The sequence below is a fragment of the Aethina tumida genome, chromosome 3 (assembly GCF_024364675.1).
Source record: "Aethina tumida isolate Nest 87 chromosome 3, icAetTumi1.1, whole genome shotgun sequence".
In the NCBI taxonomy this organism is placed as follows: domain Eukaryota; kingdom Metazoa; phylum Arthropoda; class Insecta; order Coleoptera; family Nitidulidae; genus Aethina; species Aethina tumida.
In genome coordinates, this window is record NC_065437.1 from 879,213 (window position 1) to 903,704 (window position 24,492).

At 28.5% G+C, this 24,492-nt stretch overlaps 1 protein-coding gene across 1 annotated transcript in view; it reads left to right on the plus strand.

The window, feature by feature from the left end:
• The first annotated feature begins 110 nt into the window (after positions 1-110).
• LOC109603120 (ras-related and estrogen-regulated growth inhibitor-like) overlaps positions 111-24,492 on the plus strand; it is a 104,305-nt gene continuing 79,923 nt past the window's right edge. The window contains exon 1 of the mRNA XM_049964174.1: positions 111-459. Coding sequence (XP_049820131.1) covers positions 399-459 — 61 coding nt within the window. The 5' untranslated portion in view covers positions 111-398. The remainder of the gene's footprint in view (positions 460-24,492) is intronic.

Sequence of the window (24,492 nt, forward strand, 5' to 3'; positions counted from 1 at the left end):
GCGTCGCACCGTTTTTATTTGAATTTCTCAACCACAATCAGCTAATAAGCTAAGAGTGCGGTGCACGGTGCACGGTGCACAGAACCGGGCGGAACGCCGCAGCAGTTTTGGGCAAGGGAGAGAGGCGCACCATCTCACGTGAGCGTCTCGCACGCCAGATCGGACATTGGTACTCCGGTGCTCTGGGTACTTAGACCTGGAACCGCGGCTCCTCTGATCAGTCGCCAGCAAGTCGGCACGCGAAAAAGGCATCTTCCGAGTGCACACACATACCTACCGATCGATGCTTCATTGCTGATGTGTTGGGTGCGATCGGCCGCCACGACTTTTGTGATGGTTCTGTGTTGATTGTGGACGTTTATTCATTATTATTATTATTATTGCCATTTTTGAACGTCATGACCAATGTCAACAGGATTCGGGTTGTCGTGCTGGGCAGCTCGCGCGTCGGGAAATCAGGTAATTATCATTAAAACGACAATAAAAATTTAAATAAAAGAATTGTCCGTTTTAATGCGAATAACACAATATTATACAACATTTTATGCCAATTTTAGACACATTATTTATTTTTATTACTGTTATTATTCGCGGTTTTAACTATTAAAATAACACATTTATGTATTCTAATTATTAATTTCACTCACAAAACTATTCCATTGTGTAAAAAAATTTAAATAACAAATACATTTATAATTTATTTCATAATTTTTGTTTTTTTTTTTTCATATATTATTATAGTAATTTTTAATAATATTGCAATTTAAGGAATTGTGTTGTATGTATTAATTTAAAAAATTTAAATAATATGTATAAATATTCTTTCATACTTTTCATTTACATCGGTTTTCATTTATATTTACTATTAGTAATTAAAAGTAAAATAAATTAATCAATGTTATGGTATTTTTAACATTTATTAACAGTTTAAAATTATATTTCCTCATTTTTATCGACAAGTCTCAAAATATTAATCGAAAAAAATATATATAAATAAATATTCTTTCATAATTTTCATTTTTATTTAATTTCATTTATTCCTGCAATTAATAATTTGAATTAAAATAAATTAATTAATTTTTTGATATTTTTAAGTTGGGCGCCACTTTACCCATACATTGGCGCCCAACTTGTACGTTGGGCGCCAATCACTTCTTTCAAAAATAACATTTCTGTGGTTTTGAAGATATTTTAAGCCTTTTTGAAATGTGGGAATTGAAAATATAACAAACTTTAAAGCAGTATATTTTATTAAAATTATTAAAATATTTTCATCAAATGATTTCTCTTAAAAAATAAATTTTGAGGAACTATTTCTTTAATATTTTCGTCACAAGACTCCAAAATATAAATGAATTTTAAAATCTTTTCTTTTAAAAGTTCAAACTTGAAAGTTATAAGATAAAAAACGAGAGAAATTGTAGACATAATCTTTCAGGTTTTCAACCACCTGATATAAGTGAGTAAATTGTAACTTTTCATGTCAAATTTAAAAAATAAAATAATATAAATAAATATTCTTTCATAATTTTCATTTTTATTTATTTTAATTTATTCCTGCAATTAATAATTTAAATAAAACTAAATTATTTAATTTGTTGATATTTTTTTAATACTGTTGAACTTTTTTCAAACCAGTAAAATATTTGTAAATATTTTTAAAATTACAAATTCTCTGTTGTAAATAAGATAAAGAAATAAAAAATTAAATTAAAGTATATTATAACTTTTATTAACAATGTTAAATTGTCATTCCCCACTTTTTATTGACAGATCTCACAATATTAATTCAAAAAATGTTAAAAAAATTAAATAAATAAATATTATTTTTTAATTTTCATTTTTATTTATTTTCATTTATTCCTTCAATTAATAATTCAAATTAAAATAATTTAATTAAATTTTTGGTATATTTTAATATTGTTGTAACTTTAGATGTTAATAAACTCCAAACAAAATGTTTAAATAGACTGAACGTAAGATCTTTCAGATTTCAGGTTCAAAATATTTTGTTGGGCGCCACTTTACCTATACTTTGGCGCCCAACTTGTAAGTTGGGCGCCAATTACTTCTTTGTAAAACAACATTTCTGTAGTTTTAAAGCTTTTTGAAATGTGGGAATTGAAAATACAACAAATTTTAAAATAGTATATTTAATCAAATAATTCTCTATTATAACTTTTATTAAAAATTTGAATTTGTCTGTCCATATTTTTAATTAACAAGTCTCAAAATATTAATTCCAGTTAAAAAATTATATTAATATTGAATATTTTCTCTTTTGTTATTTTAGTTACAATAAAGAATTCCAAAAATATTAATTAAAAATTACAATTAATAAATATTTTATTGGTTTTTAAATGAAAGCATTTTTTTAACATTTAATTTATTAAATTATATACTTTTATTGTATAGTTTCAAATAATCTAAGATAATTATTTTCTGTACGTGCTTATTGAGCTTAATACAACACAATGTCTTTAATTCTAGTTATTATCCGGCATTAGAAAATTAATTACAACCTGTTCTGCTTTCAACATCAATCAGCACTAAATTCAATTAATTATTTTTGTACCCTTAAATATTAAGAAAAATTCATGATTGCGACCAGACGAATAATCAATTATGTGATAAAATATCGCGTTACCGTATCATTATCTGTTTAGTGTGACATTTAATACTCTGCGGTCTACGTACGAATTATGGCACCGGACAAGATAAATAACGCATCGGTTTTTTGAAAAATCGCCAACCCCACACTCGACCAACGCACACATTGCACTATTATTATTATTATAAGCCACTCGCACAACGAACTACAGTTTAAAACAAAATAAAATCGTTGTAATTGTTGTTGAGGGAAACCGACCGGAATGTGGGACACCGCTAGGGGAATCCCCTCGCTGAAAAAATCCTCCGCAATTTAATTATTATAACCCAACGATTATTGTAGTTATTGCAGTTGTAATGAAAGTGTGGAAATTGTTCGTTTGGATAAATCATCGATGAATTGTGTTAATTGAAAGTGGCCCATTGTAAGTCCATTAGATTAATTAGCCTGAATCGGCGGATTATTTGCGGCGCCGAACTGCGAACTGCTGAAAGTGATTTTCCTTCTTCCATTTACTCGGTTTCCTAATATGGCTGTTTGGAATATGGATTTCGTAATCTGTTTCTTTTTTTTTTAGTTTAAATTATGCCACTTTGTCATTAAAGGAGGTCGAAAAATTTAAATAGGTGATCAAAATTATAAACAATATTGTTGATGATAAATTTATTATTATTTATTTTAGTACTTTAAAAGTTTACATAAAATTTAAAATTTAGAAATACATAACAAAAATTTATAATTTATTTATTTTTTAATTTAATTATGTATGAAAAAACTTATATAAAATTAATCTATAATAAAATTGTAAAATTAAATAAATTTATTTATTTATTAAATTAATTCATTTATTTAATATTATATATTTTATAATTTAATTCATTCTGAATAATTAAAACAAAAAACTTGAATTTTGAATAATTAAAAAACTTATAAAATTAATCTATAATAAAATAATAAAATGAAATTTATTTATTAACTAATGAAACTAATTCATTTTTTTAATTATATTTATTTTTTAATTTAATTAATTCTGAATAATTAAAACAAAAAACTATAAAATTAATTTATAATAAAATAAATAATTTATTTATTTATTTACTTAATAAATTAATTAATTTATTATAATATATTATATATTTTTAATTCCATTTATTCTAAGTTGTTTAAAAGAGTAAAGTTTACAAAAAAAATGTCACAAGAAAATATAATTTAATAATTTTATTTATTTATTTATTTAACCAATTCATTCGTTAAATAATTAATTAATTTCTTTAATATTATTTATTTTATAATATCATTTATTGTGAATAATTAAAAATAAATTTTACAAAATTAATCTATAATAAAATTCTATAATTTAATAATTTTATATATTTATTTATTTAAAAAAGTACATATAAAATTTAAAATTTTAAACCGTCTAATCAAAATCTACAATCTAATAAATCTATTTATTTATTTTATAATATCATTTTTTGTGAATAATTAAAAATAAATTTTACAAAATTAATCTATAACAAAATTGAATAATTTAATAATTTTATATATTTATTAATTTATTTATTAAATTAATGAATTTATTATAATTAGATTTTTAATTTTATTTATTTATTTACTTAATGAATTCATCTGTTATATAATTAATTAATTTATTTATAATTATTAATTTTTTAATTTCATTTATTGTGAATAATTAAAAAAAAAAGTTATACAAAATTAATCTATAATAAAATTGAATAATTTTATATATTTATTTATTTATTAAATTAATTAATTTATTATAATTAGATTTTTAATTTCATTTATTCTAAGTTATTTAAAAGAGTATATATAAAATTTAAAATTTTAAACTGTGTAATAAAAATCTATAATTTAATAAATCTATTTACTTATTTATTTACTTAATGAATTCATCTGTTATATAATATATTAATTTATTTATAATTATTTAGTTTTTAATTTCATTTATTGTGAATAATTAAAAAAAAGTTATACAGAATTAATCTATAATAAAACTGAATAATTTAATAATTTTATTTATTTATTTATTAAATTAATTAATTTTTTATAATCAGATTTTTCATTAATAAATTTTAATTTAATTTAATTTATTCTGAGTTATTTAAAAGAGTTTACATAAAATTTAAAATTTTAAACTATGTAATAAAAATCTGTAATCTATTTATTTATTTATTTACTTAATGAATTCATCTGTGATATAATTAATTAACTTATATATAATTATTTATTTTTTAATTTCATTTATTGTGAATAATTAAAAAAGTTTATAAAGTACAAAATCAATCTATAATAAAATTGTATAATTTAATAAATTTATTTATTTATTTAATTAATTCATCTGTATATAATTAATTAATTAATTTTTATAATTAGATTTTTAATTTCATTTATTTTGAGTTATTTAAAAACGAATACTAAAAATTTATAATATAATAAAAATCTATAATTTAATAAATTTATTTATTTAATCAATTTATTTCTTTACTATTATTTAATTTGATTCATTGTGATTAAAATTGTTTTAATTTAGTGGTAATTAAATTAGTAAATATTATAAATGGTACAGAAAAAATTAACAAATAATATTTACTATTTGCACCTTAATTGTGTCAAATTGGTACTAATTAACTCATTTTACACTCTAAAAATATGTTAAACATTTAATTATATTAATTTCAAATGTCTGCCATAGGTTGAAAAATCTTAATGCAGTTAACAAACACCGATAAAGTATTCCACAATTACTTTCCTTTTAAGTAAAGAAAATTAGTTGTTCAGCAGTTTTAAGCAAGCTTAAGAAATCTTAATAAAACAGAAAATATTTATATGGAGTTAATATTATTATTATTAAATATGCTTTCATTTAACTTTTATATATTAATAATTTTAATTTAGTCTATTATAAGGTAATTATTAATTACGTCAATTAATTTTTTGTATTTAATTTTGGGGAGGGGGTTTGTTGGTCATTTTAAAGAATAATTCTTTAAGTATTTTTGTTTATCATGTTGTTTAATTCTTCTACTTTATTTTTGCCTTGTTTAGGCATATTTATTTATAAAGAATTTCTGTTTTCTGCCCCCCAATCAATAAACATTTAATTTTTCAGTAATAAAATGTAGCCACAGTAAATTTTCGCCCACCGTTACTAATATAGAACGAAAAACTGAATGTAATGGATAAATGGTAATTTGAGAATGCTGTGCCCAAGTTTCAACGTTGTGCTTTAAAATTTGAGGCTAGGATTTATCATTGTCTTTGTATGGCTGTTAAAAATTAAAAATTAATGCTCACACATCACCAGATTTCCTTTGTAGTTTATTTATTATTAATAAACAAGAAACTTTCAAAAGTACTTCACCCATTACAAAGGATTAAGTACAATATGTCGGATTTTTAACCCATAAATGTTATTTTTATGTTAACTACCGTAAAAAATGCCAACGACTTCAAGTGAATTTTACCGTAACGTCAACATAAACATAAAAACGCCGTTTTATAAAAGATAACTAGATTCTTGTAACTGATAAATGGGCATAATTATTGAATGTGCCATAAACCTTATTAATTAATTAATTAATTAATTATTAAGGGCAAGTTTTGAAATAACAATTCATATATTTTGTTGACAACGTAATTAATGTAGGGATTTATAAAAAAATTGATTAATTAATCATTCCACCCAACAAGTGGCGAAGGCATTCATAAAATTCTTCGTTAATTATTACTAATAAATGCGTTTAGTTGCGAGGTAACCTTGGCAATAGCATCAACATTCAAAACCTTTCAATATTGAGTCTGTTTAGAAGTCGGAGACATAAATTACGTCTAACTAATGTCCGAACGTCATTCGATCCTTTGCCAAAGCCAAGTTGAGGGCAACACATCAAAAATTATGTTTCCTCCCATCACCACCCACATAGGTAAACCTAAGGTCGTCAAATCCAATTAGGTGCCGAATCAACAGTCGGACGTGTCTTCCAGCTTTGACTTGGCGAAGAAAATTAGCCGCCATCCGATCGTTTCGTGCGTGAAAGTGAGAGTACATTGTTGTCGTCTACTCCCTCGCCATTGTGACGGTCGGGCGTTAATAATTGCCAGTCTTGAACTTTACCCTCGATTGAAAATCGCATGGAACGGTCCCGGTGGAGTCGATTATTGATGCGTTTTAAACAGTACTGGCATTGACTCAATTTGTGCACCACGACCTTCGATGGTACTATAACATTAATTTACTAATTTTGACGACATCTCTTCTGAAACTCATATTTATCCAAATTGAGGACCATAAGAACCAAACAAAAATTGTATATTTGAAAGGAGTTTAATTTCAAAGAGGAACTTTCTTTATTTATAAAAGGAAATTGGAAGAAGTACTACCGTATAACTATGTAGTTCAAAGATTATGTAAATAAATCATCTTGGTCTTCTATTTTCTAACCTTTAAGCTTTAAGAATGACACAATTGACCAGAATAGTTTTTTCCTTGTGTGGACCCATACATTGGTACTACTTTTAAGAACAATTTGCTACAAAAATATGATTCTTGGGTCTCTACTTTCCAATTTTCAAGCATTAAAAATCATAGAAACTGAACTAGAAGAATATTTTCTTTATTTGGAGTCATATATTGGTTTACAGAAGTAGTACTTTTGAAAGAAATTTGCTAAAACTTATTTTAGCTGTAGAAAAAAGTTGGGGGAAACTTTTAAATCATCATACCATAGTACCACTTTCATTACCATATAATTATGATAATTGGCAGACTTTCTAAAAATATGGCTGTTGTATTTTCCAATTTTCAAGCATTAAAAATCACAGAAACTGGACCAGAAGAGTATTTTCTTTATTTGGAGTCATATATTGGTTTGAAGAAGTAGTACTTATGAAAGAAATTTGCTACAACTTATTTTAGTTGTAGAAAAATGTTGGGGGAAACATTTAAATCATCATACCATAGTACCACTTTCATTACTAAATAATTATGATAAGTGGGGGACTATCTAAAAATATGGCTCTTGTATTTTCCAATTTTCAAGCATTAAAAATCACAGAAACTGGACCAGAAGAGTATTTTCTTTATTTGGAGTCATATATTGGTTTGCAGAAGTAGTACTTATGAAAGAAATTTGCTACAACTTATTTTAGTTGTAGAAAAATGTTGGGGGAAACATTTAAATCATCATACCATAGTACCACTTTCATTACTAAATAATTATGATAAGTGGGGGACTATCTAAAAATATGGCTCTTGTATTTTCCAATTTTCAAGCATTAAAAATCACAGAAACTGGACCAGAAGAGTATTTTCTTTATTTGGAGTCATATATTGGTCTACAGAAGTAGTACTTATGAAAGAAATTTGCTACAACTTATTTTAGTTGTAGAAAAATGTTGGGGGAAACTTTTAAATCATCATACCATAGTACTACTTTCATTACCAAATAATTATGATAATTGGGAGACTTTCTAAAAAAATGGCTCTTGTATTTTCCAATTTTTAAGCATTAAAAATCACAGACACTGGACCAGAAGAGTATTTTCTTTATTTGGAGTCATATATTGGTTTACAGAAGTAGTACTTATGAAAGAAATTTGCTACAACTTATTTTAGCTGTAGAAAAAAGTTGGGGGAAACTTTTAAATCATCATACCATAGTACCACTTTCATTACCATATAATTATGATAATTGGGAGACTTTCTAAAAAAATGGTTCTTGTATTTTCCAATTTTTAAGCATTAAAAATCCCAGAAACTGGACCAGAAGAGTATTTTCTTTATTTTTAATCATATATTGGTCTACAGAAGTAGTACTTATCAAAGAAATTTGCTGCAACTTATTTTAGTCGTAGAAAAAAGTTGGGGGAAACTTTTAAAACATCATACCATGGTACCACTTTCATTACCATACAATTATGATAATTGGGGGACTTTCTAAAAATATAGATCTTGTATTTTCCAATTTTCAAGCATTAAAAATCAAATAAACTGGATCAGAAGAGTATTTTCTTTATTTGGAGTCATATATTGGTCTACAGAAGTAGTACTTATGACAGAAATTTGCTACAACTTATTTTAGTCGTAGAAAAAAGTTGGGGGAAACTTTTAAAACATCATACCATGGTACCACTTTCATTACCATACAATTATGATAATTGGGGGACTTTCTAAAAATATAGATCTTGTATTTTCCAATTTTCAAGCATTAAAAATCAAATAAACTGGATCAGAAGAGTATTTTCTTTATTTGGAGTCATATATTGGTCTACAGAAGTAGTACTTATGACAGAAATTTGCTACAACTTATTTTAGTCGTAGAAAAAAGTTGGGGGAAACTTTTAAAACATCATACCATGGTACCACTTTCATTACCATACAATTATGATAATTGGGGGACTTTCTAAAAATATAGATCTTGTATTTTCCAATTTTCAAGCATTAAAAATCAAATAAACTGGATCAGAAGAGTATTTTCTTTATTTGTAGTCATATATTGGTCTACAGAAGTAGTACTTATGACAGAAATTTGCTAAAACTTATTTTAGCTGTAGAAAAAAGTTGGGGGAAACTTTTAAATCATCATACCATAGTACTACTTTCATTACCAAATAATTATGATAATTGAGAGACTTTCTAAAAAAATGGCTCTCGTATTTTCCAATCTTTAAGCATTAAAAATCATAGAAACCGGACCAGAAGAGTATTTTCTTTATTTGGAGTCATATATTGGTCTACAGAAGTAGTACTTATGATAGAAATTTGCTACAACTTATTTTAGTCGTAGAAAAAAGTTGGGGGAAACTTTTAAAACATCATACCATAGTACCACTTTCATTACCATATAATTATGATAATTGGGAGACTTTTTAAAAATGTGGCACTTGTGTTTTCTAATTTTTAAGCATTAAAAATCACAGAAACTGGACTAAAAGTCTTTATTTGGTACCAAAAAAATGGTACCATATATGATAATTGGGAAAAGAAATAATATGTTTGGTTATTGAATGATTTCTTTAGTTGGTTGTACCATTTAATTCTTTAATTAAACGAAAATGTTCATGGGAAACATTTCCACGCAACTACCATAAACAATTATGTGGAAATGAACTTCACACACGTACTCAGCGTTTATTCGATAGTTTATTGGCAAGATATCGGCGTATAATTTCGCCAGATATTAGATGTAAATATATAGGAAGTTATAATTTTATAGCAGGTTTATGAAGTTTAGATAAATTCGATATAGCCGAAGGAGGTTATTATTTTAACGCAACATCATACCGGTTATTATTAATGGCACATGATGCAGCAAACCTGCATTTACTTTTTACGGCGTTAATCTATAAAAATATTTAAATAATATACAATGACTAGTGTCAATATGTATACACAAGAATTTACACAAATTTAATTATGTGTCTTTAAGCCAGTACACATTTCAACAGTCATACGAACATACACTTTATGGCAACCTATAAAGTAGCCAGTTAGATTAGGAACACCTATGCAGGAACGTACGAACCGATTAAATAAAATTATGATCTTGTTTACACACGTGTAATTTTACACCTGGATTCATATTTATTGGGTTCTTGTTTTTCATTTGTCTACGCCCGTCAGTACAGCCAAAGTACCAAGTTAATTTTCGGTTTGACGTGTGATGTTTTTATTAATCGATCCAATTTGGCAACTTTCCATCAAACGAAAGCGATACACATTTGAAAATGAAAGACTTTCATCGGCGTGTGGCTGGCACAATTTGACAATCATGGACATTAACTATTAACCCAATAAAATCTATGCCCATTGTAGTCTAACACATGTTTGGTATGTAAAAGAAGAATTCTAACGGATTAATATTGTGTTCGAAATTAGCAGTGGTAAAAATAAACAATTACCATCGTAAATGGAAAAAATGTCAAGCACAAAAGACAAAGAACTATTAAATAAGCTAAGAACTTTCGGATTTTCGTTGACGTACAGTGGGCAAAAATTTCTTTGCCACAACTTGTTTTTTGTTGCTTTCAATGAAATAAAATTAGATCAACTCACAAACTCCTCTCTTGCTTTAATCTGGGAAGAACAAAACTCTTCATTCTGGTTGTGTGAATTAAAATCATTTCACAGTACTTTCTCTGTATGACTGCTGGCCATAAGTACTTCATTAATATTTATTATATGGAACAAAAATTAGATTAACTCAACTCACAAACTCCTCTCTTGCTTTAATCTGGGAAGAACAAAACCCTTCATTCTGGTTGTGTTAATTAAATCAGTTCACAGTACTTTCTCTGTATGACTGCTGGCCATAAGTACTTCATTAATTTTTATTATATGGAACAAAAATTAAATTAACTCGCAAACTCCTCTCTTGCTTTAATCTGGGAAGAACAAAATCCTCCATTCTGGTTGTGAGAATTAAATCAGTTCACAGTACTTTCTCTGTATGACTACTGGCCATAAGTACTTCATTAATATTTATTATATGGAACAAAAATTAGATTAACTCACAAATTCCTCACTTGCTTTAATCTGGGAAGAACAAAACCCTTCATTCTGTTTGTGAGAATTAAATCGGTTCACAGTACTTTCTCTGTATGACTGCTGGCCATAAGTACTTCATTAATATTTATTATATGGAACAAAAATTAGATTAACTCAACTCACAAACTCCTCTCTTGCTTTAATCTGGGAAGAACAAAACCCTTCATTCTGGTTGTGTGAATTAAATCAGTTCACAGTACTTTCTCTGTATGACTGCTGGCCATAAGTACTTCATTAATTTTTATTATATGGAACAAAAATTAGATTAACTCACAAACTCCTCTCTTGCTTTAATCTGGGAAGAAAAAATCCTCCATTCTGGTTGTGTGAATTAAATCGGTTCACAGTACTTTCTCTGTATGACTACTGGCCATAAGTATTTCATTAATATTTATTCTATGAAACAAAAATTAGATTAAATCACAGATTCCTCTCTTGCTTTAATCTGGGAAGAAAAAGATCCTCCATTCTGCTTGTGTGAATTAAATCGGTTCACAGTACTTTCTCTGTATGACTGCTGGCCATAAGTACTTCATTAATATTTATTATATGGAACAAAAATTAGATTAACTCACAAACTCCTCTCTTGCTTTAATGTGGGAAGAAAAAAATCCTCCATTCTAGTTGTGTGAATTAAATCAGTTACAGTACTTTCTCTGTATGACTGCTGATCATAAGTATTTCATTAATATTTATTCTATGAAACAAAAACACACAAACTCCTCTCTTGCTTTAATTTGGGAAGAAAAAATTCCTTCATTCTGGTTGTGTGAATTAAAAAAGTACTTTTCCTGTATGACTGCTGACCATAAGTACTTCATTAATATTTATTTTATGAAACAAAAATTAGATTAACTCAAAACTCCTCTCTTGCTTTAACCTGGGAAGAAAAAATCCTCCATTCTGGTTGTGTGAATTAAATCGGTTCACAGTACTTTCTCTGTATGATTGCTGGCCATAAGCACTTCATTAATATTTATTATATGGAACAAAAATTAGATTAACTCAACTCACAAACTCCTCTCTTGCTTTAGTGTGGGAAGAACAAAATCCTCCATTCTGGTTGTGTGAATTAAATCAGTTCACAGTACTTTCTTTGTATGACCACTGGTCATAAGTGTCTAATTTATAATTGGCAATGAATCAAAGATTAGATTAAATCACAAACTATCCCCTTGCTTGAGTTTAAGAAGTAAAAATCACCTATGCCAGTTTCGGAAGTTAAATAAGTTCATTAATCTTCCATTGTATGACCGCTAGTTGGTACGACCGTGCGGTAACCGAGGTCTTTCATTGTAGTCCGTTTGAATTTAGGCCTTGCTATCATTTCTATTCGATTATATAATGAATTATTGTTTATTGACACTAGAAAGTAAGTGATGTCTTTACTGTGCTGTACACTTGTGCCATTTCTTTCCCGATCTCGGCGTCTCGCTTCCGATAGATCATTCACGTGCCTTTTCACTATGGACAATTAATTAAATCCGTGGATATGGTTGTGTTGTAGATAAATATATGGCGTGTCACTTTAATATTAATTGGAACTACACACTCGGCTCCTAGATGATTGTTTCCTTGCTTTGATGTGGGTAGTTTTCAAGCTGGTACCATCTGGGGTATTATATAACCACACCAAAAAAATGATAAAAGTGTGAAATAACTTAAAGGCACAACAAGGAGGAGGTTTTGCTTTATTTGGTCCATATTGTGTGGTCTTTGGATGGGATTTTGTGAAGATGAATTCATCGTGGTGACTGGAGTTTAATTAAAACACGTAATTATGCGTGGTTCCATGACATTTTTGATGCTTTGATCGGTGTCGTTACGTTGCACTTTTTCAGTTATCTTTTCATCTTTCCGTGATGGATTCTCGCCGCCACAAATCAAATAAGACTCAAGTTGAGGATGGCTACCAATTTGCCTTGAACATCTAGAGGGGGGGTGTCGAAAGGCCTTAGTCATCATTAAATAAGAATCAAAGAAGTCCTGAATAAATACCAACAATTCATCATGCACATTCGAGTTAGATCTCCAAGAGATAAATAAATGAATAATATAGGTCAGAGGAACGATACCACTAACCTGGTGAGATCTAAAGATAGATAAATGGAACCAGCCACCATTATAAAGTGCCTCCCATAATGATGGACTTGAAATCAAAAGAACAATTATAATTTTATTGTGCCAGAACCAGCATTTTAGTGTTTCATCATCATCCACCCATTTGTTAACTAACCAAAGAAAATGATGACGTGGGCTTTGGTGCTAAGCTTTGTGAGACCTAATTAATTTGATTTTGATGAGAGCCTATCCTTCTATCACGTTCTTTGACATTGTTACCTGTGTGTTAGATAAAGTCATCTTGGATTTACAAAGATTACTCTTGCGAGATAATTAAAACAGATCTTCCTGACTTAATCTGGACCACCACCGAATCAAAAATCAGATATCAGATTACACGTTAGCCAGTTACCACCTTTACACACTCTTCATCCCATTAATCATATTGTAAACGATACCCAGCAACCCATAATGTAACTTCCTCTCGTCTACCTTTTACCATAATTAACCATGTATGGGTGGTTGAATCTGACCGTCGAGCTTTAATTAGCTCTTAGGGTTAAACAATTAATTAAAAATAGTTTTTAGCTCAGTAACGAGAGTTTCAATTAACCGTTCGTCTTTGTCCTGTGCAAATTATCATCCGTTGGGATTTATTGCTTCGCCTGACTACTATATTTAGTGTTTTATTATTAATGACCTAATGGACTTCCAAAAATAACAAATTGATTTGATTGAAGCATTTGGCGAATGCCGTTTTTATGGGCACGGAGATGCTGGAGATGGGAGAAAATAAAAGATCGCGTACGAGTGAATAGATATGGCACATTAGAAGACGTTTTATTATCTGTGTGCATCCACAACGTGACCGGCATCAGATGGCGGCTGGTTAGAGACCGATCGTTGCAGTCGGCTACAAGACATTGACAAGACGAGTCGAGAGTAAACCATAGATATTAAAATATTTTCTGTTCAAATTTATGTTTCTGTATAAGAGGATTCTGAGAAGTACTTAGATGATCATAGGATCAACTAATGTGAAGATATTCTCTTTGATTTTTACCAGAAACTCAATAATAACTTGTGGTGACGATTTCAAGTTGGAATTAAGTGATTTTTTGATAGATTTTAAAGAAGAAATTATAATTGTATATATTTAAACAAAAATCTGGACTGAAGATTACCAAAACTCCAGCAATTTCTTCCTCAAAAAGTAAAAAAGTATTTGATTGATATAAAGAAAGAAACGAAATATACATTAATAAAAGAAAAACTGTCCATCTGATCTGGTCTCCTGAATGAGAACATTCCTAAACTTAGTTGTCATGATTATTTGTACTTGGAAACTTTAGATTCTTCAGCAATATCTTCCTCAAAATAGATTAAGACAAAAGTTTTTGATAGTTTATAGAGAAAGAAATGAAATATATATTAATAAAACAAAAACTGGTCACCTGATCAGATTCTGAAGAAGATAATATCTGAGAAATAATTGGCACCATGATTTGAGCAAGGACACCAAATTCTGAAGCAATGTCTTCTTCTACACAGTTGTGGTTGTAATTTCAAATTGGATTGAAGTGCTTTTGGTAGATTTATCAGGTTTTAATCAATTATTACTAAAAATTAGTGGACATAATGATTTGAACAATGAAGATAAGGATTATGAGCCTCAAAATTGGTTTAAATGAGTTTAAAATAGAGTTAAATGATTCTTTCATAGATTTTAGAGAAAAAAAAACACAATTCGTATGTATTTAAACTAAAATCTGGTCTTCTGAATAAGAAGATAACCTAAACTTAGTTGTCATGATTATTTGTAATTGGAAAACTTTAGATTCTTCAGCAATATCTTCCTCAAAATAGATTAAGACAAGAGTTTTTGATAGTTTATAGAGAAAGAAATGAAATATATATTAATAAAACAAAAACTGGTCACCTGATCAGATTCTGAAGAAGATAATATCTCGGAAACAGTTGGCATCATGTTTTGAAGGAGGAGGACATCAAATTCTTAAGCAACGTTGTTCTTCATAACAGTTGTGGTTGTAATTTCAAATTGAATTGAAGTGCTTTTGGTGAATTTATCAGGTTTTAATCAATTATTACTAAAAATTAGTGAACATGATGATTTGAACAATAAAGATAAGGATTATGTGCCTCAAAATTGGTTTAGATGAGTTTAAGATAAAGTTAAATGATTTTTTCATAGATTTTAAAGAAGAAAACACAATTTGTATGAATTTAAACTAAAATCTGGTCTTCTGAATGAGAAGATTACCTAAACTTAGTTGTCATGATTATTAATACTTGGAAATCTAAAATTCTCCAGGAATATCTTCCTCAAAATAGATTAAGATAAAAGTTTTTCATAGTTTATAAAGAAATAAACTAAACAAAGTCTTCTCAGTTTCTGAAGAAAACAATGACTACAAAATTAGTGGTCATGATGATTGGAATAAGGAAGACAAGGAATACGTTCTTCAAACTTGGTTGAGGTAAATTTAAGATGGAGTCAAAAGATTTTTTGATAGATTTGAAGGAAAAGAACTTAAAATACGACCTGTAGTTTATGAAGATAATGTTTTATAAGCATCAAAATCTATTTTCTCACATATCTATGTGAGTTGTATCAAGAACCGCGACCTAGGATGGACAATGGTCCAGTTGCTGGTCGGCAGCACTTAAATTTAAATACCTCACGGATAATATTTGAAATATGTTCTCTCGCTTCTTTATTTGTCTCACCGACAACGGCATCTGTGGCCGACTCCCCGTCTGATTGAATGACGGACATAATCGAGATAATTTCCTACCGCAACAGATGCGTCCGTCCACATAATTAGTTCATTATCAACGGGGGATGGAAGCCGGACAATATCGAGGAATCCCAAGGACGGCAAATCGAAACCAGCTTCGATATTGGCCAATAAGCGGGGAATTTGTGCGTGCGCCTTTCATATATGGGACTAATTAGCGGTTGGCGAAAGAGTAAGTGCGCGGTCAAGCGTCGGGTTCCGGCCCCGGGGCCGGCGGGGAGCGGGCACGACCCAGAAGAAGTCTGCCGGCGCCGGCACTAACTGCTAGATGTAAATTTATATTTATCACGGGCCGCGGACTGTAATCTGGTCGCGCAATTCACTCGGTACCTCCGTCCGCGTTCTCTATACTTATTAAAACGGATCGGGGTACCCCCCCGGAGACCGTCGAGGTGGTGGTACCGGCCGGAAAGGTCAGGCGGTGCACTGCCCGTGGTGGCTCACGTGAAATTTCTGGACGGTGACAAACTTAACTTAACATAACTTAACAAACATTATTTTTGACAGATGTGTCTTCCTTATTATGTGTGGTTTAATGATTATTAATTAATAAAATTTTGAACACTTGAATTGAACACAAAACTTAATTGGATAAAATTGATAGCTTGCTGCAGATTTAATTACCACCAGAGGAATGAAGCACAGTTCAAATGTTGGTCAGCACTCAGATATTTTAGATTCCAGTTATACAATAATGTGGTTTTGTGGTTTACTACTTATGATCATTCAATGATTCCAAAGTTATATAATTAATTAATGGTGTTTTGTGTCACCGATTTGTAACTTGTATTTGATATAGACAAATTAATTTATTTATAGACACCACCACCACCACCACCACGTAATTTAATAATATTTGATTATTGCACTGTTAAATAAATAAATAAATAAATAACAAATAGTACAGTTAAGTTTATAACATGTTTTTATATGCAGTGTCACGTTCTCAAATATCTTAAGTAAAGTTACTATTATATTATTGGTCTTTTAGGCGTTAAATGTAAACAAACTGTTCCCCCTTAATTGCATATGTCAATATATAATTTTGGTAAATAATTAAATACAATTTTTACCTCACTTATTGGAAAAACTGGGGCAGATAAGTATGTACGTGTAGTTGGTATAACACGCAACGTTTTAATTTATATAATACGAACATTCGAAAACGCTTAAATTGCCCTTTAATTATCAGTGGTTTTAAATATTTAATAACTAAATTTTAAAATGTATACCTTGGGCAAATTCTTTCATGATTAACATTCCAATACGTTCATATTTTTAAAACAAAATAAATCAAATCTTTTAATTTTCTTGATCAATATTCAATTTATGAGCCAATGCATTCATATCTTTAATATAAAATGAGCCAAACTTAGAAGTGTCTAAGTCGTAGCAACTTAATAATTTTGTTGTTGTACAAAAACAACTTAAAAGTAAAGGAACTCAATATTATTTCAATACTTATGAGCCAATGCATTAATATCTTTAAAATAAAATGAGCCAAATCTAGAAGTACTTAAATCGTATTAACTTAATAATCCTGTTGTTATACAAAAAAACAAGTTAAAAGTAAAGAAACTGAAAACTATTTAAATATTTATGAGCCAACTCATTAATATTTTTAAAATAAAATGAGCCAAATTTAGAAGTACCTAAATCATAGTAACATAATAATTCTGTTGCTGTACAAAAACAACTTAAAAGTAAAGGAACTGGAGATTATTTCAATATTTATGAGCTAATGTATTAATATCTTTAAAATAAAATGAGCCAAAATCTAGAAGTATCTAAGTCGTAGTAACTTAATAATTTTGTTGTCGTACAAAAAACAATCTAAAAGTAAAGGAACTGAATATTATATCAATATTTATGAGCGAACTCATTAATATTTTTAAAATAAAATGAGCCAAATTTAGAAGTACCTAAATCATAGTAACATAATAATTCTGTTGCTGTACAAAAACAACTTAAAAGTAAAGGAACTGGAGATTATTTCAATATTTATGAGCTAATGTATTAATATCTTTAAAATAAAATGAGCCAAAATCTAGAAGTATCTAAGTCGTAGTAACTTAATAATTTTGTTGTCGTACAAAAAACAATCTAAAAGTAAAGGAACTGAATATTATATCAATATTTATGAGCGAACTCATTAATATTTTTAAAATAAAATGAGCCAAATTTAGAAGTACCTAAATCATAGTAACATAATAATTCTGTTGCTGTACAAAAACAACTTAAAAGTAAAGGAACTGGAGATTATTACAATATTTATGAGCCAATGTATTAATATCTTTAAAATAAAATGAGCCAAAATCTAGAAGTATCTAAGTCGTAGTAACTTAATAATTTTGTTGTTGTACAAAAAACAACTTAAAAGTAAAGGAACTGAAGATTATTTCAATATTTATGAGCCTACACATTAATATTTTTAAAATAAAATGTGCCAAATTTAAAATAAGATGAGTCAAAATTATTATAAGATTATTTTAATATTTATGAGCCAACGTATTAATAAAAAATAATCATTAAAATAAAATGAGTGAAATTTAGGAGTGCCTCTAAACTAGCAACACAATAATTTTATTTTAGTATTACATAATATCAACTTATAGTTAAGTTAAGAGGAATTGAAGATTATTTACCAGGTCAGATGACGCGGCTCCGGATCTTCTGAACGCGTGCTCTAAATATCAAAACACACTCGATCCTACCAGAGCCATTCACAATAATAATCCTTCGTTTACCGGATTTGTTTGCCCATACAAATCGTACGTTTTCATTACTGCACTCCCATCATCCAATATGGACTTATTATTATCTAGATTTATGATTAAACCATGTGGAATATTAAATATTATCATTTTGATTTTATCTCGTGAATAATTGCAGTAAATTACTTATTAATAACTTACTTAAACAGTGTAATTTTGTGTGACGTATGACCTGTCAAATTAATTTATTTCGGACGGTTTTAACATAAATTTACCTACAGTTATCTCGGCATCACAAACATAATACAATCTGTGGAAGCTTTTTAATAAATCATTGCCCTGTTGGAATTCTTCAGAAGCTAAAACTTAGAAGATTTAATAAATTTGTCGTACTTCAAGATATTACATGATTCCTTTGTTACCTCTATAATTTATATAAATTTATATAGTATGTGTAAAAATTAATATTAAATGAAATTGAACGTTCAAATTATCTTTTTAAAATAAGGTAAATTAGTTTAGTCATAATAAATTTTTATATATAAAATATTATTAATGAATGTTTTATTTTTTTAATGGATATTCAGCAGCATTATCTGAATATTCGGTTATATTAGCTTAAATTAAAATATTCTTAGTTGGATAAAATTTCTATATATAATGGATTAAAATTAACCTAAATTAGTTAAATATTGGGAAAAAAGTTAATTTTAACTTGTTAATGAATGTTTAATATTTAGATTTTTGTCGACATCATCCGAATAGTCAATAGTTTTAGCTTAAATTAGGTTAAGCTAAATTAGTTAAATATTAAATTAAATTATAGTTAAAAAATTAGTTAAAAAGGTTTGATTTTACAAGATTTCTATACATAATAGATTTTTGTTGTCGTCTGCTCAATCAATAGTAGTTTTAGCTTATATTAAATTAAGCTAAATTAGTTAAATATTAAATTAAAAAAATAAGTTTTAACTTGTTAATGGATGTTTGATATTTTAATTAGAATTTTGCCAACATCACCTGAATTGCCGATAGTTTTAGCTTAAATTAGGTTAAGCTAAATTAGTTTTTTTATTCAAATAGTTTGTGGTTTAAAAATTAATCTTAATTTGTTAAAAATGATTGATTTTTCAAGATTTCTATACATAATGGATTATTGTCGTCGTCAGTTCAATTAATAGTAGTTTTAGCTTAAATCAAATTAAGCTAAATTAGTTAAATATTAGAATTTAAAAAAATATTTTGAACTTGTTTGATATTTTAACTGGATTTTTATCGACATCATCCGAATTGTCAATAGTTTTAGCTTAAATTAGGATAAGTTAGTTAAATATTAAATTAGTTTGTGGTTAAAAAATTAATACTAATTGTTTAAAAATGAAGATTTTAAGATTTTAAGATTTCTATACATAATGAATTTTTTTGAAGAGTACTGAAACAATAGTAGTTTTAGCTTAAATTTAGTTAAGCTAAATTAGTTAAATATTCTGTTAAAAATATTTTTAACTTGTTAATGAATATTTGACATTTTAAACGGATTTTTGCCAATATCATCTGAATAGTCAATAATCTTAGCTTAAATTAGGTTAAGCTAAATTAGTTAAATATTAAATTAGATTGTGGTTAAAAAATTAATCTTAATTTATTAAAAATGATTGATTTTTTTAAAGATATACATAATGGATTTTTGTAGTCGTCTACTCAATTAATAGTCGTTTTAGCTTAAATTAAATTAAATTAAAAGCTAAATTAATTAAATATTAGGTTAAAAAATTATTTATAACTTGTCAATGAATATTTGATTTTTTGAGAGGATTTTTATCAAGATCATCTCAATAGTCGACAGTTTTAGCTTAAATTAGGTTAAGCTAAATTAGTTAAAAGTTAGATTGAAGTTTAAAATTATTGATTTAAGTAAATAGATGTCAGTTTTAGCTCAATTAATTAAAGTCTAAATTATATTAAGGTCATAATTTATTAAAGAACGTTTGATTTTTAAAATCTGAATGGAATTTTGCCATCGTAAAATTTTACAAGGTTTACTTTAAGCCGATAAGTCTCACTTTTCCAAATAAATATAAATCTTGCCGCACGGATTCGTTTACGTCGACTTTCTACGAAACCTTTATGCACTTTATGTGGGTAATTTGAATGATTTAAATTAATCACCCCCATAAAAATCGGTCCGTTGTTCGCCACAACATCTGTTTTATATTTTGAGGGCGATTAAATCAAGTTTTTTCCTTTTCGGACGCCCTCTGGCGTCGCATAAATTATTTTAGTGAGTGCCATAAATCAATTTGTAATGGGTTAACTTAATAAACAAATAGTTTAAATAGAGTTTTCAGTGCCTGCATAATAAATCAATCCGGCTAATCAGGCGGGCTTTGTTTAGATGGAGGTTTTTTTTCCGGGACGAGAAAATGCACAATCAATTATGACCGTAATTCAAATCATGACTGGAGTCTGGTTGCATAATTTTGAGTGGCATCGCATGTTTTCGATTAATGAGTCTCTTGAAGGCTTGGGCAATAACTTGATTAGTTATTGTATAATTTATGGGACTCAGGCTTTTATTTTTGTTAACAAAATATGTCTTGGGTGATTGTTGTACGATTATCGGGTAATTAAGTGAGTGTGTGTGACTTGAGAGCCCACAATAAAATCACGTTGATCCTAAATTATTGCCCCGTGAAGTCGTTTAGGTGCTCCTCGGGGTTTCGCTCTTGAAACCTTGAAAGAGCACCATCATATTTACATAAGATATTTAACAAGTTGTCGAGTGCGTTTACTCTCAATTACCCATTGATTTATACAACGTTGAAAGCTTAATATCGAAAGGTCACATTGTGGGGCTCAATGCCTCTATAAACACGAAATTACAGGCTAAGCCGCAGTTCATTTTTCGAAAGCGTTAGCTGCGCAATAGATCACCGTTCAGGCCGTGATTTATTCAGGATTCCCCCACCATGACGGTTGCGCATGCGCAACGAGCTCCGGATCGCGATGGTGGCGCGTAAAAAATGCCGCCGCCGTTCGGCGGAATTAATTAAATGATGAACCGAGATCGGGTCCGCGATTAGGTGCGCTAACGTACGTCGAAAAGCGCCCGTACGCTTATCGCTTGTGCCGGTAACCTGCTATTTCTGACGGGGCCTGCGCTGCGCCAAGGTTTGCCACCTTAATTTATTGTCTGTACGGTGTTTAACAAACGGATCGGATCCGCCGAACGAAAAAATCGGCGCCTGGCTCGTTAAGGGGAGTTTTTTAGTCTTACATGCGTCGGCAACTATGTGGGCAATGATATTAGCTGAGTAAAGGAGGTTAATTAATGATTAGCTTAAGTTAAAGTTACAAAATTTACTATTAACTTGTAAAAATCTTGTATTTTTAATACAATATTTGAATGATAGTTTTAGCTTAAATTAAAAAGCTAAATTGGTTAAATTTTAGGCTAAATTATTTTTAAAATATTACGTTTATCTTATTAGGAAGCTTTTAAGTTTTGTAAACTTTTTAAACCTTCTCTAAATTTATAGTATTTGTCATGAATAACCAATATAAACACACATATTAAATTAAGCTAAATTAATTAGTTTAAACTAAATTACGATTAAAAATTACACTTAGTTGAATAGACATTAGTTCTTGTTTAGTTAAGAAATGTGATCAGGTTAAAATTAGCTTGTCAAAAGTCTTTTTAAAGCATCTATAAATTTATGCAATTTAACATGATCAACTGAAGATTCAATAGTTTTAGCTTATATTAAGTTAAGCTAATTTAGTTAATATTTGGGTTAAATTTTAGTTTATATTAAGTTAAGCTTATTTAGTTAATGTTTAGGCTAAATTACAGTTAAAATCACATTTATTTTGTTAAAGAGCTTTGATTTTTTATGTTTTCTATACTTATATAAATTTTGGTCTCAATCAACTGAACATATATTAGTTTTTGCTTCGACTAAGTTAAGCTAGAATAGTTAGTGTTCACATTAAGGTTAAATACTTGAAACTCAGCTTATCAGAAGTCTTTGACTTTTGAAATGGTCTATAAATTTATAGGAATTGCCATGATTAACTGAAGTTTTGATAGTTTTAGCTTATATTAAGTTAAGCTAATTTAGTTAATATTTAGGTTAAATTTTAGTTTATATTAAGTTAAGCTTATTTAGTTAATGTTTAGGCTAAATTACAGTTAAAATCACATTTATTTTGTTAAAGAGCTTTGATTTTTTATGTTTTCTATACTTATATAAATTTTGGTCTCAATCCACTGAACATACATTAGTTCTTGCTTCGACTAAGTTAAGCTAGAATAGTTAGTGGTCACGTTAAGGTTAAATACTTGAAACTCAGCTTGTCAGAAGTCTTTGACTTTTGAAATGGTCTATAAATTTATAGGAATTGCCATGATTAACTGAAGATTTGATAGTTTTAGCTTATATTAAGTTAAGCTAATTTAGTTAATATTTAGGTTAAATTTTAGTTTATATTAAGTTAAGCTTATTTAGTTAATGTTTAGGCTAAATTACAGTTAAAATCACATTTATTTTGTTAAAGAGCTTTGATTTTTTATGTTTTCTATACTTATATAAATTTTGGTCTCAATCCACTGAACATATATTAGTTCTTGCTTCGACTAAGTTAAGCTAGAATAGTTAGTGGTCACGTTAAGGTTAAATACTTGAAACTCAGCTTGTCAGAAGTCTTTGACTTTTGAAATGGTCTATAAATTTATAGGAATTGCCACGATTAACTGAAGATTTGATAGTTTTAGCTTATATTAAGTTAAGCTAATTTAGTTAATGTTTAGGCTAAATTACAGTTAAAATTACAATTATTTTGTTAAAGAGCTTTTGACTTTTTTATGTTTTCTATACTTAAATTAATCTACTGAATACACATTAGTTTTTGCTTAAACCAAGTTAAACTATAATAGTTAGTGGCCAGGTTAAGACTAAATACCTGAAACTTAGCTTTAACATTTTTAACCTAAAAATTTATGGAATTTCTTATGAGCACCCGAAGATTCGATAGTTTTAGCTAAATTAGTTAAAATTACACTTGAAACTATCACCCACAAAATGTGGAGGAGTTTGCCGATGTTCTTAGAGAGGATTGGTGAACTATGGATTAGGAATTTATTCGTTCACTAATTTTGAGTCCTACAAGGAGGGTGCAAGGTGTCCTTAGAGCAAGGGGGCACCAGTCAAGTATCATTCTTAATTTATATGCTGTTTAGTACCGTAAAATGACTCAAAGTAGATTTTTATGTAAGAGAGAACCGTTTTCCAATTAATTTTGTTAGATGAAGTCATAGATTCTCCACATCTAGGCTTCGTGTAGACGATGGAATCACTGTAGCTATGTCTGTCATCAGAAGAAGGTTGAATGAAGCTAACCTTGGAGTCAGAAGACACCTCCAGAGTATGGAGGTGGTTCTGTAGTTTTTAGTATAAAGAATCTATAAATTATTCTTCCATTTGCTTAAGAATATGGACCAAATGGTCATGAGGACTTAAGGGGCCAGCTTCAAAGACAAATTTATACTAGAAACATCCATCTCAAAATGTGGAGGAGTTTTCTGACGTTCTTAAGGACGTTAAGTACTGAGACGTTAGTTTTATTGCTGTGTATTAGAAACCAATATCGTATAAATTTACGTAACCAAGTCCTGAGCTAGATAATAAATTATTGGCAGAAGAAAAAGTGGTTGGATGC